At 31.7% G+C, this 15296-nt stretch overlaps 1 protein-coding gene across 1 annotated transcript in view; it reads left to right on the top strand.

The window, feature by feature from the left end:
• The window catches only part of LOC132909848 (proline dehydrogenase 1, mitochondrial), a 39510-nt gene that overhangs the window by 14068 nt on the left and 10146 nt on the right, over positions 1-15296 (top strand). The window contains exon 3 of the mRNA XM_060964974.1: positions 14983-15191. Coding sequence (XP_060820957.1) covers positions 14983-15191 — 209 coding nt within the window. The remainder of the gene's footprint in view (positions 1-14982; positions 15192-15296) is intronic.

Genomic DNA, 15296 nt, shown 5'->3' with positions numbered 1-15296 from the left:
GATAAAAGTTTCATCTTTCTGAATAAAAATGTCCAATTTCTTCTTGTTTACATCCAGCATGTCTCTCTTTCGTCGCTTTAAATCGATTTCGTGCGTGAATTTTATGCGATTGCTTCGACAAATCACGCTGGTCTTGTTACGTTCGTGTCAAATAATTTCCTTATTTGGATGATCGTACCTTCGGCTTGGAAACTTCGAAACCATCGCGGAACAAGAATCCCGAAGAACCGCGTATTTATATAATCCCTGTTACTTCTTTCTTTCTTGTTTTTGTGAATAAAATGTTAAGAGCTGCACGGATTCGGTTTTATTTTTTATTTTGGTTTTTACAATTTGTCCTGAAGAACATTTAGTAAAGTGTTATATCTCATTGGTAAATAAAAAAAAAAAATAAAATGAAATAAATATAGCATGTGGGTGGCTACCCCCAGCGGGGTGCCAGCTTCGTGTTTTCTAAGTTATATCTTTTATGAAGAAAGAGCCGTTGTACGAGGAAACACGTGGAGATCGGCTACCGAAATCCTAATCAAGTTTACAATCATATTCCACTTAAAAATCAATGAAAAAGTTCATGGGGTATCGATGTCAAATCTTTTTTAATTTTTATTTGGCGATAACTTTCGTTTGAAAGCTATTTTCCTATGGCTATCGGTATTAATCATGCATCGATGTTGTTCAATAAGTTCAATAATCAATAATCAACTTTCTGGCGCTCTTGGCGTTACCGCGTCTAATTCTTTGGCTACCAGTGTAAATAACAACATTAGATCGTACGAACAATTCAGCCGGGGTAAACCGATATTATCCCGGCTACGTAACCGTCCTCTTCATCTCGTAGCAGCCTCAAGTTCGATACGCTCAATGTGCTTCGAACTGTTTAAATCTACGAGTTTCAAAATTTTCAGATTTTCTATTCTTGGAACTTTCGAATTTTCATTTTACAGATCCCCAAGTCTCTTTTGAAATCTTTGAATTTTTCAAGAGCGTTAGAATGCTTCTTCCATATCGCGTTAGATCAAAATCATGTAAAAATAGAAATGATCGTAATGTTATGAAGTCACGTAGGAAATTCATAATTCCATATATGTAATCATCGAATTTGTGAAGTGTGCCACTTGAGAAACGTTCCTCTTCTTGGTACTCCGAGTGACTGGATATTGTGTACTTATCAGTGAGTATATATAACGTTGGTAAACTTTAATAATCTTGATAAAACTTTCTTATCGGTGTTACATAAACGAAAACATTAACTCACATGTTTTGTTGCCCGTTTCATGTTAGTATCCCTAATCCCAATCATAATGTCTGAATTGTTGATAATTAAAGTATTGAAAATTAATATCATTTATGAAAAACTATCGTTCACTATCAAGTATAAGAGTGAAACAACAATATATTAAAACGATACGTATATATTCTATAGAAAGTATTTATTAAATAGTTATTTTCATATCATGAAATAACACAAGGGGCCAGTAGCTGATATGTAATTATTTGCAATGAAAGATTTGAAACAATTACGATCGAAGGAAATAACGTGGAACGGAGTATTTTCTGGTCTATTCATCGACTGGGAAATTCCTCTCCGATATTTGATTCCTACGATTTCAGCGGTGAATTATCCCGTGAAACCTAGCGAAATCGGATCGATGTGGAAACGCCATCGCAATTACGTTCAACCCTTTTTGTTTGCATCACAACCATTGACTGTCTTGTTCTCAATCCGTGAGTAATTACGTCTCTTGTTATTTAATTATATTGTACAAATTTTATTCAATATCTGTTTAATTGGTTATTATTTAATTGTATCTTCATTAGTTTCCTCCCTTTGAAAGAGGATAATATCAAAAATAATGAAAGTATGGTATGAAAGGCTGGGAAGGATAACGTTTTCATTCGTTCTTTTATCAACAATTGCTACACTAAATATATTTACAGTTTAAAATTCCAATTTTTCCTTTTCAATTTAAATTCCAATTAAAAATTTTTTAAATTACCGACATAACATGAAATAAATATCTTCGATTTATTTTTATTAATTATTGAAGTTTGTTGAACAATTTCTGTATCTATTTCGATATTTATTCGTTATTAACGGAATTTTTAATCCTTTTGTTTGTTAAACAATTTCTGTATCTATTTCGATATTTATTCGTTATTAATGGAATTTTTAATCCTTATTTTACGATAAAATAATGAGTTTTTTCTTACAACGCAATAATTAAATAGGAGAATTAATAAAGGACGTGTCATATGCACGATATGCACAATAGAATACTTCAAATTCAAATTATTTGCTATTTTATAGAAGATGATTTACTTGATCTTAATACAAAATAAAGTTACATTTTTTATATTATTTCTAAAACAAAAATAACAAAAGATATAAAACATTTTTACATAGAATTTAACAAATTTGATTTGATTTCGTTTTGATGCAAATTTTCAAATCAAAATGCATTAGGTTTAATCATTATTCTTTAAATACTTTTGTTGATCTATATTTTTATCTGCGAAATTTCCACTGAAATTTGCCTTCGCATATTTCAATTTTCTAGTCTCAGTTCGCGCTTTATTTCATATCTTTGTAAGAGGAGGTCGCAGAATTAAATCTAATTTTGGAAGGTGTTCTACACGTTGAATATTTTGGGATCGCTAGCTGAGGTTCCTCTGTTGTTCTCGCAGATAAAATAGGGAAATCTGAAATATAAAATCCACCGGGACGAGCAACGCAGCCTTAAAAACATTTTATTCAGAATTTTTACCATTTCGATATTTTTTCAAATGAAAATTCCTATCCCTTGAGTCACTCGGAAGCAATTAAAACCACATAGCAGTCAATTACAGATATTATTTTTCTTAATTTTCTTTGGGATTTATAGGCGTCTAATTTCTGTATATTCCCTAAGGTTTTAAAGAGCAATAATAAACAAAATTACTTTTATTTGCAAATTTCTGCAAAGAAGATTCTCTTTCCATTTGTACATTTGTTCACATCTGTGCACATTTGTACATTTGCTATTGTCTGCACGTAATTTCAAGCACCAAAGAAAGTATACATACGTAATATACGTAAAATTGTATAAATGATTTCTCTTTTAATATAAAATATTAGAATAAGAAGATTTTGAATTTTAATTGTCGTAAATTATTTTACGTATGTATGTACGTATGTTTGTGAATATAGGTGTGGTCTCTTACGAAAGATTCTATAAATAAAATACTTAAGCCCTTTGCTATTTGCTTTCAAGGTTAAAATGTAGTGTTATGCTAGTTAAGCAAGAATGGTAACAGTTACCAACTAGCAGAGTTGATGTCTAAGGATGAGCATTTTTGCCAAGACCGTATCGATCCTGGCAGAATTGCTACATCCAGTTCACACAGTCGCCATATTACATATTCCCCTAATCAATGGTTTATGAACATCGCATTGCATACCAGACACACACACCGTTCAAAAGTTATGTATCATCCACTTCAAACGTAGACTGCACCTGCGCTATTAATGTCAGTTAGATGAGATACGTATTTTGGATTTCGTATGTCTGCAGCTCCAAATTTCCCATAAATGATAATAAAAATCCGTAGTCTAGTTAATAGTAATTTTTATTAAGGCTAATCATTACGAATGGCGGAATTTTTTGACTTGGTTTGATTCTACAATTTTCGTTAATATCGCTGATAGTTAGACGATCTTAAGTAGAAATTTATCTCATCTATTGAATATTACAAAGAGTGCTATACTTTGGATATTTTGTATATTTCTCTGTATATTTCAATTTTTAATCTCATAGGTGCACAAAAATCCGCAGCCTATTGATAATACGAGTAATTAGAAATAATCGTTAGAGTATTTAATATATTTTTATATTTAAAATTATTTGTATTGATATATTTAATATTTCTATAGGAATTTAACTATTTGTTTTCGTATTTCGTTTCGTCGCTATTGCGTTTTTTACGAGTTATGATAAGGTAATGAGCCTTCATTGAGAATGACGATGATTACACTATGCGGGGAATTCAACCGGTGAATAAACCTGGTGTAGAACCTTCGGCGCCACATGTTTAGGCTTATATCAGCGGGGAATGAATGGATAAAATTGGCTGTATATACACATGGGAAAACAATGTCCATATTTTTATGCTTATTAACAGTGTTGTCGTACAGTGGCGGATCTAGGATCCAGCAAATGTATAAAAGGTTTAACCTTTTGAATTTTGGAAGCTTTTTTAAAAACATCCTTTCATATAATCTGAAAATTATTATACATGGACGAAATATAACGGTTTCGATAGACAAAATCCATTGCTTCTAAAGCTACGCGTCATTAAAGTTAGGGGTTAAACTTCCTTTTGGGGCATTGATTTTTTTCTGTCGAATCATCCTATTCGACGAATAAATACGAAATATAGCAGTTTTGAATGCATTGGTTCAAAAGTTATGGCTAATTTATGAATCGACTTGGCGAATATCATTTTGTGCATGAGTTACCAACTGTCGGAAGCGGCCAAAAAATATATAGCCCAGCTATAACGTTCACAATGTCAACAAAGACTAACGCTTTAACGGTCTACCTCCAATGTATAAGATTAATTTGGTACCAAGAGTATCAAGTTTTAACGACGCGTAACTTTTGAGCCGATGGATTTCGATACTTGAAACCCTCGTATTTTGGGTCTATTTCTCATCGGCTACTCATATTATGGGTAAAAAGTTTAAAAAGGAGCGATGTTGCCAAACGAAGTTTAGTTTGTAAAAGTACGCAAGTATATTTCTTAATCTTCTTTTAAAAGGTTTAAAATTTGTTCTTAATTTATATTTGAATATCTTTATCTAATTAAATTCGGGTTAATCGTACACCTAACAGGTCTTCCAGAAGGTGACATAGTATTTTTATGTTTTATTATTTTTGGAAGGAAGGCGGTAACCCTATCGCATGCTGAATAACATTAGCAAATAGCTTGAAAGATGCATTGCATTCTAACTACAAATTACGAAATTAATTGCGTTCTAATTAGAATAATTGAGTACAACAAGAACAACAAGTTTTGTTGTAACTTAAACAGATACAAAGATAGTACAATTATTCTAATAAAATATTGCTTAAATACTTGATATTATTAATATTTTATTAATGGAATTCTTGAACTTTTCATATAAATCAAACGTATTAATTTTCAGTAAACTATTTCTTTAAAATAGTGAAATATATTATCGTGTTACTATCTTTTATATCTGTTATATGTTATAATTTTTTATTATCGTAATTGAGAAATTTTTAAACATCGTTAAAATTGTAAACAAATGCGTTGAGAAAATTAAAAAAGGAAATACTTTAATAAGATACGATAATATAGGAATGACGAAGCAGATATAAAAATGCTTTCTATGTTAATATATACATATATATATGCGCGTGTATGTGTCGAATGTATCGACTGTGATATTATCCATCAGATAATCGAAATATCTAAAGTATTGCTTAAATTATCAAATATTCCAATCAGTTTAATTGAACAAGTTTCGTACGACCCGAATTTCGAATACTTCGATTACTCAATCAGCTATGTCATTCATAGGTCTCGAAGACTATTTTTATTCTGTATATTTTATACGCCTTGGCACGTGGACAAGAGTAGTACATATTTCATGCACAATTGGCATGTTCGTTTCGTAAGATTAATTTTATTTCTTATTAATTTAACGATAATCTATTTGATAAGTGATTACCGATACTTGATATTTATCACCAGATTGCGCGTATATACGCAAATTCATATTTTTATGCGTAATTAAAAAAATGAAACACAAGCTGAGATATGTTTCGCCTACCAAATATTATAATCTGTTCTCTATATTTATTATAGTAATATATTAATAGTAATCTACTCTAATTACTTTATATACTTTCGCATACTATGCTCGTTCTGTATATTTTTGTACCTTGGAAATTCTCGTGAATGCCTAAAAATGCACGGTCTAGTTATCATTATAAAATAATATAACAGTAGTTCTTGATTTTTTCGTAGATTAAATCGAACTCTATCAATCGAAAACCAAAATTAATAAATTTTGGTTACCATCAAGAGAAATATATCTGATATGTGGGACTTCAAAATTAAGAATTTTTGTTCAAATATTATTGAATTAAACAGTTTCATAAATTAAAAATCAGAGGGTCGAGTAATATGTAAAAGTTGTATAAATAAAATGTTATTGAAAATCGTAAAAAAATTGTGCAATGTTGGTCTTTAATAGGTTTAATTGGGTTACTGTCATATGACCTTTGGTATAGTTGCTCAGGATTGATTGCTTCATGATTGCACTCTTAAATTAAATTTTGTAAGTGCACGTGTTAAAAGTGGAACCTTCGAATCTTTAAGTTAAATTTTATACGCACTGAAAAAGAATTTAAGTTTTAGAAAGTTAAATCCTTAAATATTTTAACGAAATTTTATGTGTTAACACACATTCTTCCCAACAAAAGGGATTTAAATCTTAAAATTTTTAATTGGGTTACTGTCATATGACCTTTGGTATAGTTGCTCAGGATTGATTGCTTCATGATTGCACTCTTAAATTAAATTTTGTAAGTGCACGTGTTAAAAGTGGAACCTTCGAATCTTTAAGTTAAATTTTATACGCACTGAAAAAGAATTTAAGTTTTAGAAAGTTAAATCCTTAAATATTTTAACGAAATTTTATGTGTTAACACACATTCTTCCCAACAAAAGGGATTTAAATCTTAAAATTTTTAATTGGGTTACTGTCATATGACCTTTGGTATAGTTGCTCAGGATTGATTGCTTCATGATTGCACTCTTAAATTAAATTTTGTAAGTGCACGTGTTAAAAATGGAACCTTCGAATCTTTAATTTAAATTTTATGCGCACTGAAAAAGAATTTAAGCTTTAGAAAGTTAAATCCTTAAATATTTTAACGAAATTTTATGTATTAACACACATTCTTCCCAACAAAAGGGATTTAAATCTTAAAATTTTCCAATTAAATTTTATATAACTTAAAAAAAAGCTGTATTAAACATAAGAGAGCAAAATGTACTTTTGATGTCTATTCCGTTATATTAAAGTCCTAGGATATTTTCAAAATCATAGTCTCCGGGTGAAAAGGAAATTTCGTTTCGTTACTAATTTGAATATGCAAATTTTCACATCTTCTGTCTATAAATTAATTTATTCAGATAAGTAACATAGATTCATAGTTGATGTTAGATTTGTATAAGAATGTTATAACATATACAGTGTGTCTCAGCTAACTTGAGCACTTTGAATAATTTTTTCTAGAGTATGCGTTGTATGAAAAAATCTTTTATGCAAAAGTTGCTTGGCTTAAACGGGTCATTACGTGGCGCATATTTTCTTTTTCATACATTTCAAGCTGAAGGCGTTTTGGAGCTTCCAAGGTTATTTTAATTAAAATGATGTATCTTTTATATGACAAAAAAAATATATATATATAGCTTCTTGAAAATTTACTTTATGTAATATCAATTTGGAATTTCAATATCATCAAAGACTTGCATAATATAGCGATGTTTCTTCATGGTACAAATCTTTCTTCATCGCACTCGTCTATTTTCATTCACTACCGGTGTGTCGTAAGATCGCAGGTGATCGACATAGTATAGATGTTTCATTGACGTTAATACAATGGTTAATACCGATGATGAAACTGAATTGTTTCTACACTGAGCGTAACGCTTCGCGAATTCGTTCATTCATATTCTTTGGTGTTGTTGGTTCACGGTACGCTGTGCTTTTTAATCGTTTCGCCAACACGCGTCACACAATGTGACTACGCGCTAATTGTTTTCCACAGATCCAGCGTCACATTATGACGCGTTCTGGAAGACGCTTATCATTTTTTATTATGATATATATGTAAAAATACGTATATGTGTCATATTGTGTAACATGTTAAAAATTCGAAACTCGGACTGTGAACCGCGACTTTTTCCTCAAACGGCGGTAGCGAAAGGGTTAATGTCCCTCACAGAAAGTAGTCTAGCAGCTTTAGATCTGGTGAACGTGGTAGCCACAGAAATTCTTAACCACGATCGATCCATCGATTGGGAAATTGTTTATTCAGCATTTACTTGCTGCTTATGGTAATGTACAGGGTAACATTTAAACGCCGCTGTTTCACGGAAATACCTGATGATTTCGAATCTTCGACTTGACGTTACACAAAGTAAATTTGCAATTAGCAAAGCGAAATTATTCGTTAAATATTAAGTTAATTATTTAGGATTAATAAAGGTCAATATCATTTTACTCAGAATTCAAGACTCTTCCATGTATTCACATAAAAGATATAGCATTACGTTTAAGATAAGGAAATTGACGTTGGAAAAACCGAAATGTAAAAAAAAAAAGACACGCGTCACATAACGTGCCCCTCCAATTCAAGCAACTTTTGTATAAAAATATTTTTCCTATAACGTACATCTACATTAAAAGTTGTCGAGGATGATCAAGTTAGCTGAAACACCCTGTGCGTGTTTTCCGTAGAATATATTTAAAAGCATTAATCCTCGTTAGGACATCGTGCAGTCACAATTAATTATAATGCAATTAATATCGTTTGATCTTTGAAACATTCATAATTGGCAGTTCAGAACGCCATATAATATAAAGTAATTTGTGTTAATCTAATTGCAAATTACTATGTTGCATTTTATTGTTGCTTATCGAATTAATACATAATTAATTCTTATCGGATCAATACCATCATTTGTATGGGCAATTAGATCATTTGAAGTACAATTTTAATAAATTAAACTTACAACTCTCTACTAACAGATAGAATAACAATGACGATTTAAACTTTGTTTACTACAAGTTGTCGTAATATTTACAATTTTAATCTTTAATTTTTGATGTCTGTAAAGAGCATTTTTTACAAATTTCATTTAATAAACGGGCTAGTAGAGAGACAAAAGAAAGAGGAGCTATCCTCGCTAGTTCTAACTTGAATATTCTTCGATGATCTAGAAACAATATCGTGGAGGCTGTCAGATCTCAATTCGAACCCCTAAAGCCCACTCCCTCTTGCGTAGTCGGTAATTTTCAATAATTTTAAGGGGAATTTCAAGAAAGATCAATTTTCTTTACACAATGGTGTATTGACGTAGATTAAACCGAAATTTTACATTTAGGTATAAGCTAAGTAAATAATGCTGACATAAAAGTGTAATATCCACGAAAAAGATCGATAGTACATGCTTAAATCTCTAAGATTCTAAACCCTTAAAACCTTTGATTCCATAGAAGGTCATTCAGAGATCCCAGTACATCATTGTTCGATGATGCCCTAGAATTTCTGTGTCAAGTACTTGGTTTGCCAGCCATTGTGCTCGTTTACAAGAATTCACTTTTTAACATTTTCCATCGTTTCTTATATAAAAAGCTTAATCTGGTAAATAAAAAAAGTCGATAAATGCAAAATTTAAGAGCAGAAGGTAGCTAATAAATTCGTGCAAAATGCTAATTATTCGTATTAAGGAGGAATAAAAAAGTAATAAACAAAATGAAAAGTTTAACATCGTTTATGCAAAATAAATATTACTTACTTTAACCTTAGCTACATTTTGCGTAGTTCGTAAGCTATATCTGATTAATCGGTAATGATAAGCGGAAATTTCGTTACACTACAGGAGGAAATAGTAAATTAAACTACAATTACTCAGGTGCTTTAACCCAAAGAATCTCGTTTAAACCTCAGTCGATCCTTGGCTATCTATGTTTCACAGAACTTACATAAGATACAGTAGCGGACAAAAGTTTAAGACGATGATTTGTAAACCGGATTACAAACATCTTATACGCATATTGTTCTTCTATTCGGTTTGTCTCTTTGGAATAACGTAGCTGTATGTTTGACCTTCGTAACCTCAGACAGTCAGTTGTTAAATACAAACAATGTAGGAGTTACAACAGTTAGTTACCGCCTAGCACTTGGAAACAGTGGACATTAGTTTAAGACGATCTGTGTAAAACGTGAGTACGAGTACAGTTTTTGAACATTTTGATTCTGGAATGTCAAAATCATTGTTTAGTGTACCTTTTATTGCTTAAAATTCATTTAGGTAGGAACAGACTATGGGTAAATCAAAGAATTTACTTGAAAACGAAAGGGAACAAATCGTAAGGCTGCGAAAGCAAAGTAAAACCTTCACCGAAATAGCAAATATAGTGAACAGGTCAGAAACAGCTTGTAAACAAGCTTGGTATAAATTTTTAAAGACAGGCATGTATTGCGATCAACCGAAAAACGGAAGACCACGGAAAACAACACCGAAAATGGATCGCCGGATTCATCGATTGAGCGAAAAGGATCGTTTTCGTAGTGCAAATAATATTGCTGCGGAGATAAACTATGAAAACGATACACAAATTAGTGCTAGAACTGTTAGGAGAAGATTAGAAGACTTTAACTTAAGAGGACGAAAACCCCAAAAGAAACCACTGCTGAGTTCTAGGAATCGAAAAAGACGACTTGCATTTGCTAAAGCTCATAAGCATTGGACAAGTGAAGATTGGCAAAAGGTATTGTTTTCTGACGAATCGAAATTCAATCGCGTCTGTTCTGACGGGATACGGTACGTTAGACGTCGAATTGGCGAAAGTTTGAAAACACAGTGCGTTTTAAAAACTCTTAAACATGGTGGTGGCAACGTTATGGTGTGGGCGTGTTTTTCTCGAAGCGGCCCTGGTCCGATATGTCGTATCAATGGAATTATGGACCGTTTTCAATACAAGGACATACTCAAGAACACAATGTTACCTTTTGCACGCAACAATATGAGTGATGATTTTATTTTTCAAAATGATAATGATCCGAAGCACACGGCTCGGGTTGTGAAACAGTTTTTTCAAGAAGAAAATATCACCGTGCTGCCGTGGCCGTCGCAATCACCAGACATTAACCCAATCGAGAATTTGTGAAGCATCATAAAAAAGACAGTACAAGGTTATAAACCGAAAAATTTAAATGAACTTTACTCTACGATTGAAACAGCCTGGAATAATATTACGGTAGATTAATATAAAAAATTAATAGATTCTATGCCAAGAAGATGTACCGAAGGGATAAGAAATAACGGATATTGAACAAAATATTGAATTTAAACAAAAATTGTGTATATTTTTTAACCAAAAATTAATATTTTTTGTATAGTCTTAAACTTTTGACCGACGAAATATTATACAGATTTCGTTCCTTTTTTATAACTTAGCTATTGAGCAAAATATCAAAATGAAATTTTTTTTCTAAGTGTACAAACAAATGTACAATTAGTTAATACCAAAAGTAGAACACCGTATTTATATTTTTTATGGAAAGTAAATCAATTATTTATTTCTTCCATTTCGTCTTAAACTTTTGTCCGCTACTGTACGTAAATTATATCCTTCTTTTACATTGGAATTCTAGGATTGCTGGCAATGAGGCGTGTGTCTGAATTTTTAGAATACATTTTAGGTGTGTCTCTGTGTATAGAATAGGTCGAACGGAAAGTTCGTACGTTTTTATTCCACAACATTCCATTGTATCGTCGAGTTTTGTATTCCAAAACGATGGAGGGTTTCGACTCTACGCGTTTGAGAAACATTAAGCTACGATGCAATTGTCCTACTGGTAATTCGACGATTTTCGTCGATTGTTACCATCGAATTATCCTTATCTACTGCTTTTGGTCGCCCAGAACGTGGTGAATCGTATAAGCCAAAATCTGCTGATCGGGATCTTCTCAATTAATTTTGATATAAACGAATTTGCTCCTGATACTTCACAAATGTCTTTTACAATTTCCGAAGTTGTCCTTTCCCTACATTTTATCAACTTTATCAATAGACATTTTCCGTTCATAGAGTGACGTTTAAAGTATGTGTAAATTATACTTTGTTATGGTAACTTGGATTATCTCATTTGATATTTCAATAGTAATTTAACAGAGTGACATTTTAATAAATAATATTTAAGGGTTAAACAATTTCTAAAGATGAATAGTTATATGCGATAGAAAGATTGATAATTATATTTAATTGTTAATTAATTTACAGTGAAAACGAGTAGAATCTGATTTGTCGATTCGATTCATTTTTCGCGCGAAGAAAGGCACGCTAACGATTATAACACAATTGCTATAAACTTTATAGACGTAGTACTATAAATAACCGTATATATAAATACACATAGATTAAAGTAGATGTTTCGCAACGAAGAATCACCTATGCGATTGTTCTATCGTAATGAATGAAATGCATTTATCTTTGACAATCGAGAATTGGCAATGACATGAGTTATAGATGTAAATCATTAGACGTCATCGCGCGTTAAGAATTCATTTATGCAAATGCGTATAAGTGATATATGGCGTCATAGCTGTAACGGAAATATTCCGGTTTATTAATTGTAAGCTTCGGCAGATGTCTCGTATAAATAGCGTATATACTTTTGTATTCATAGTGTATATATATACTTCTTGCAATTCTTTGGATATCGAAGAAATAGATGATGGTATACAAATATTGGGATTTTTTTTTTTTTTATTTTATTTTGTTTTTTTTACAATTTGTCCTTATGGACATTTGGTAAAGTGTTATATTTTATTGGTGAAAAAAAAAAAAAAATAAAATAAAAATAAATATAGCATGTGGGTGGCTACCCCCAGCGGGGTGCCAGCTTCGTTTTTTTTCTAAGTTATATCTTTTATGTAAATATTGGGAATAGTCACGATATCACCGATTTCAATGACCTTGAAATACGTTGTCAAGATTAACGCTCTGAACAACTTTTTCCCTATACATGGCACCAGGCTTTAGTTTTTCACTTATCGACCAATTTATGTTTATTACTGTTACGTATATATCATTACTCTTAGTATCTTATACTAAGTATTATTACCACAGTAGTTATTATTATACTTAGACGTATAAACAATTTTTTGACGACGGTATATCTACATTTTGATTTTCGAACAATCGAAGATTAGAATAAAGTGCAATGTATGGATCCATTGGTCGAAAATTATTTCACGCCTGTCGACTATCTAATAGCCGGATACCATTATGGTCCGACCTATGACCCATTCATTAATTTTTCGTTTTCATTTATACAATCCCAAATTAAACCTTACAAATTAAATGTAAGAAGAAAGACGCAACTTACGTAACTTACTATATTACATCGTTGAACGTGAGCTTTGCAAAATATACAAGCCGGAGATTCGCATAATTCACATACCGCTTGGGAAAAATTCCAAATTTCTTTCTTTGTTGAAAAAAGACATATGAGTTCCATCAACGCTTTAAAACGACCGCTACTGACACAATTCCCGAACATAGTGGCCATAATAATAATTTTTGCGGTAATTGAACGAGCCGAGACGCGAATTTTTATTCCGAAAGCGACCACAGTGGGGTAATCATAGTAGATTATATGTATATTCATAATGTGATTTCATATGGCCATTACGTAACAACTGAACAACGTTTTATAGCGAGCTATAGAGTGTATTACGATGTTTACTTTTTATTAGAAAAATCTTAATATCTATCTAAAATTGTATCGTAAAATTAAAATTCTAACTTTCAATGCTGTTACATTTTTTATTCTTTTTAATATCAAAATGAAACGAAAGTCTTAAAAAAGTATAAATTCTATAAAATTTCACAATGAACGACTGTGCTACTGCTCTACGATTTTGTCCCTTTCGAAGAACAATTCGAATTATTAAATTTATCGTCACATTCTCTACTTCACATCTACAATCTTTTTGGCTGTATTTGCTTTCACAATTCTATCCGCGCATTCGTAAAATAAAATAACAAATTTCTCGGCACAATGCAGAAGCAAAACGCGTGCACTGCTATTTCATATGGCAAACCGGATCAGCAGGCTTTTTTTTTTTAGCAAATAAAAACCTGACAGAAAGTATTTCTGTTTTTCGGTTTAATTAAATTTACTACATTTTGTAATCTTTTTCACGCATCCAGCGATTCGTTTGTAAAATCAAATTTCAATTCTCTATGTTTTTTTAATATTTCTATAAAAATTCTCTGTTGTACGAATCGATTTCTCTATCGATAAAATATTAAATCAAGATTTTGGAAAGTAAATACTACACGGCGTACGATAATGAGCAAAAATATTAGCACAGACCAGATGTCTCTATAAAAATCCAGTAAAACTGCACAACTTACGATTTATTCTTTTACCGTCGTCAAACAACTATAAAACGAGAACAGATAATAAAGGATACAACGTTAAAATCTTTTCCTTGAATTAAAAAAGAAAAAAGTTTCAATCGGTCAAATGCTATGTATATAATAGCACGAAGGTAAAAAATGTTGCAGTTTATTGTTTCCTAGGTATTCATCTTTGTCAAGTAGAAGCCAAGTCAAGTATAATAAAAGATTATATTTACCTACAATGAATTTGAGACTTTTGGTCAGCTAAGTTAAACAAATACCTCAATTTTTCGACCAGGTTCGCAAGTAATAAAGTCATAATGCACATTTGGTCTCGGAAACATACTAATTTGCAGAAAATATTCTCTACAGCTTCCTAGTCATCTGAGACGTAATCGTAGAAGGCAGCTATTGGTTACTTAAAATATTTCGACGGACTTTGGTAGACTCGACGGAATGCGCGTAATATGGAGAAATAAATAAAACATCCAAAGTGGAGCATTCGTTCGTAATATTCGTTGGAAATAAATTTCTGCTTACGTTCTATTTACACAAATAACCGCGATCTTTTTGTAACACATAACTTTGTATGACACTATTACGCTTTGTCAACAACTTATCGCTAAGAGCAGTATTACGGTGGATGTTGAGGCGGAGTTAACAATTACGCATAGATTTTCAATTAGACGAATTAATCGAAGTCGAAAACTTTATTGATATTTTATTAATATTTTCGTTAATGTAGGTTTTAAATTTCGTTTCAGTTAATGAAATTGACCAAGCAAATACTTGGCGAGAAACTTTTCACGAAGCTTATGAAGGCTACATTTTACGGTCACTTTGTCGCCGGCGAAGACGAGGTGCAGATCACTCCTGTCCTGGATAGGTTGCGGCAATTTGGTGTAAAGCCCATTCTTGATTACTCCGTTGAAGAGGATATTTCTCAAGAGGAAGCAGAACGACGTGAAATACAGTACGTATGGATAATAATGAATCTTTTGCTCCATAAAACCTTTTTTTTGAAAAATCGAACTCGTTAGCTCCGCCCCTTACGCAGGTACGCATCGCAGTGTCGTAA

This window comes from Bombus pascuorum, chromosome 8, assembly GCF_905332965.1.
Source record: "Bombus pascuorum chromosome 8, iyBomPasc1.1, whole genome shotgun sequence".
Lineage (NCBI taxonomy): Eukaryota > Metazoa > Arthropoda > Insecta > Hymenoptera > Apidae > Bombus > Bombus pascuorum.
Note: the sequence above shows the minus strand (reverse complement) of the source record. Positions and strands in the feature narration are given on the sequence as shown.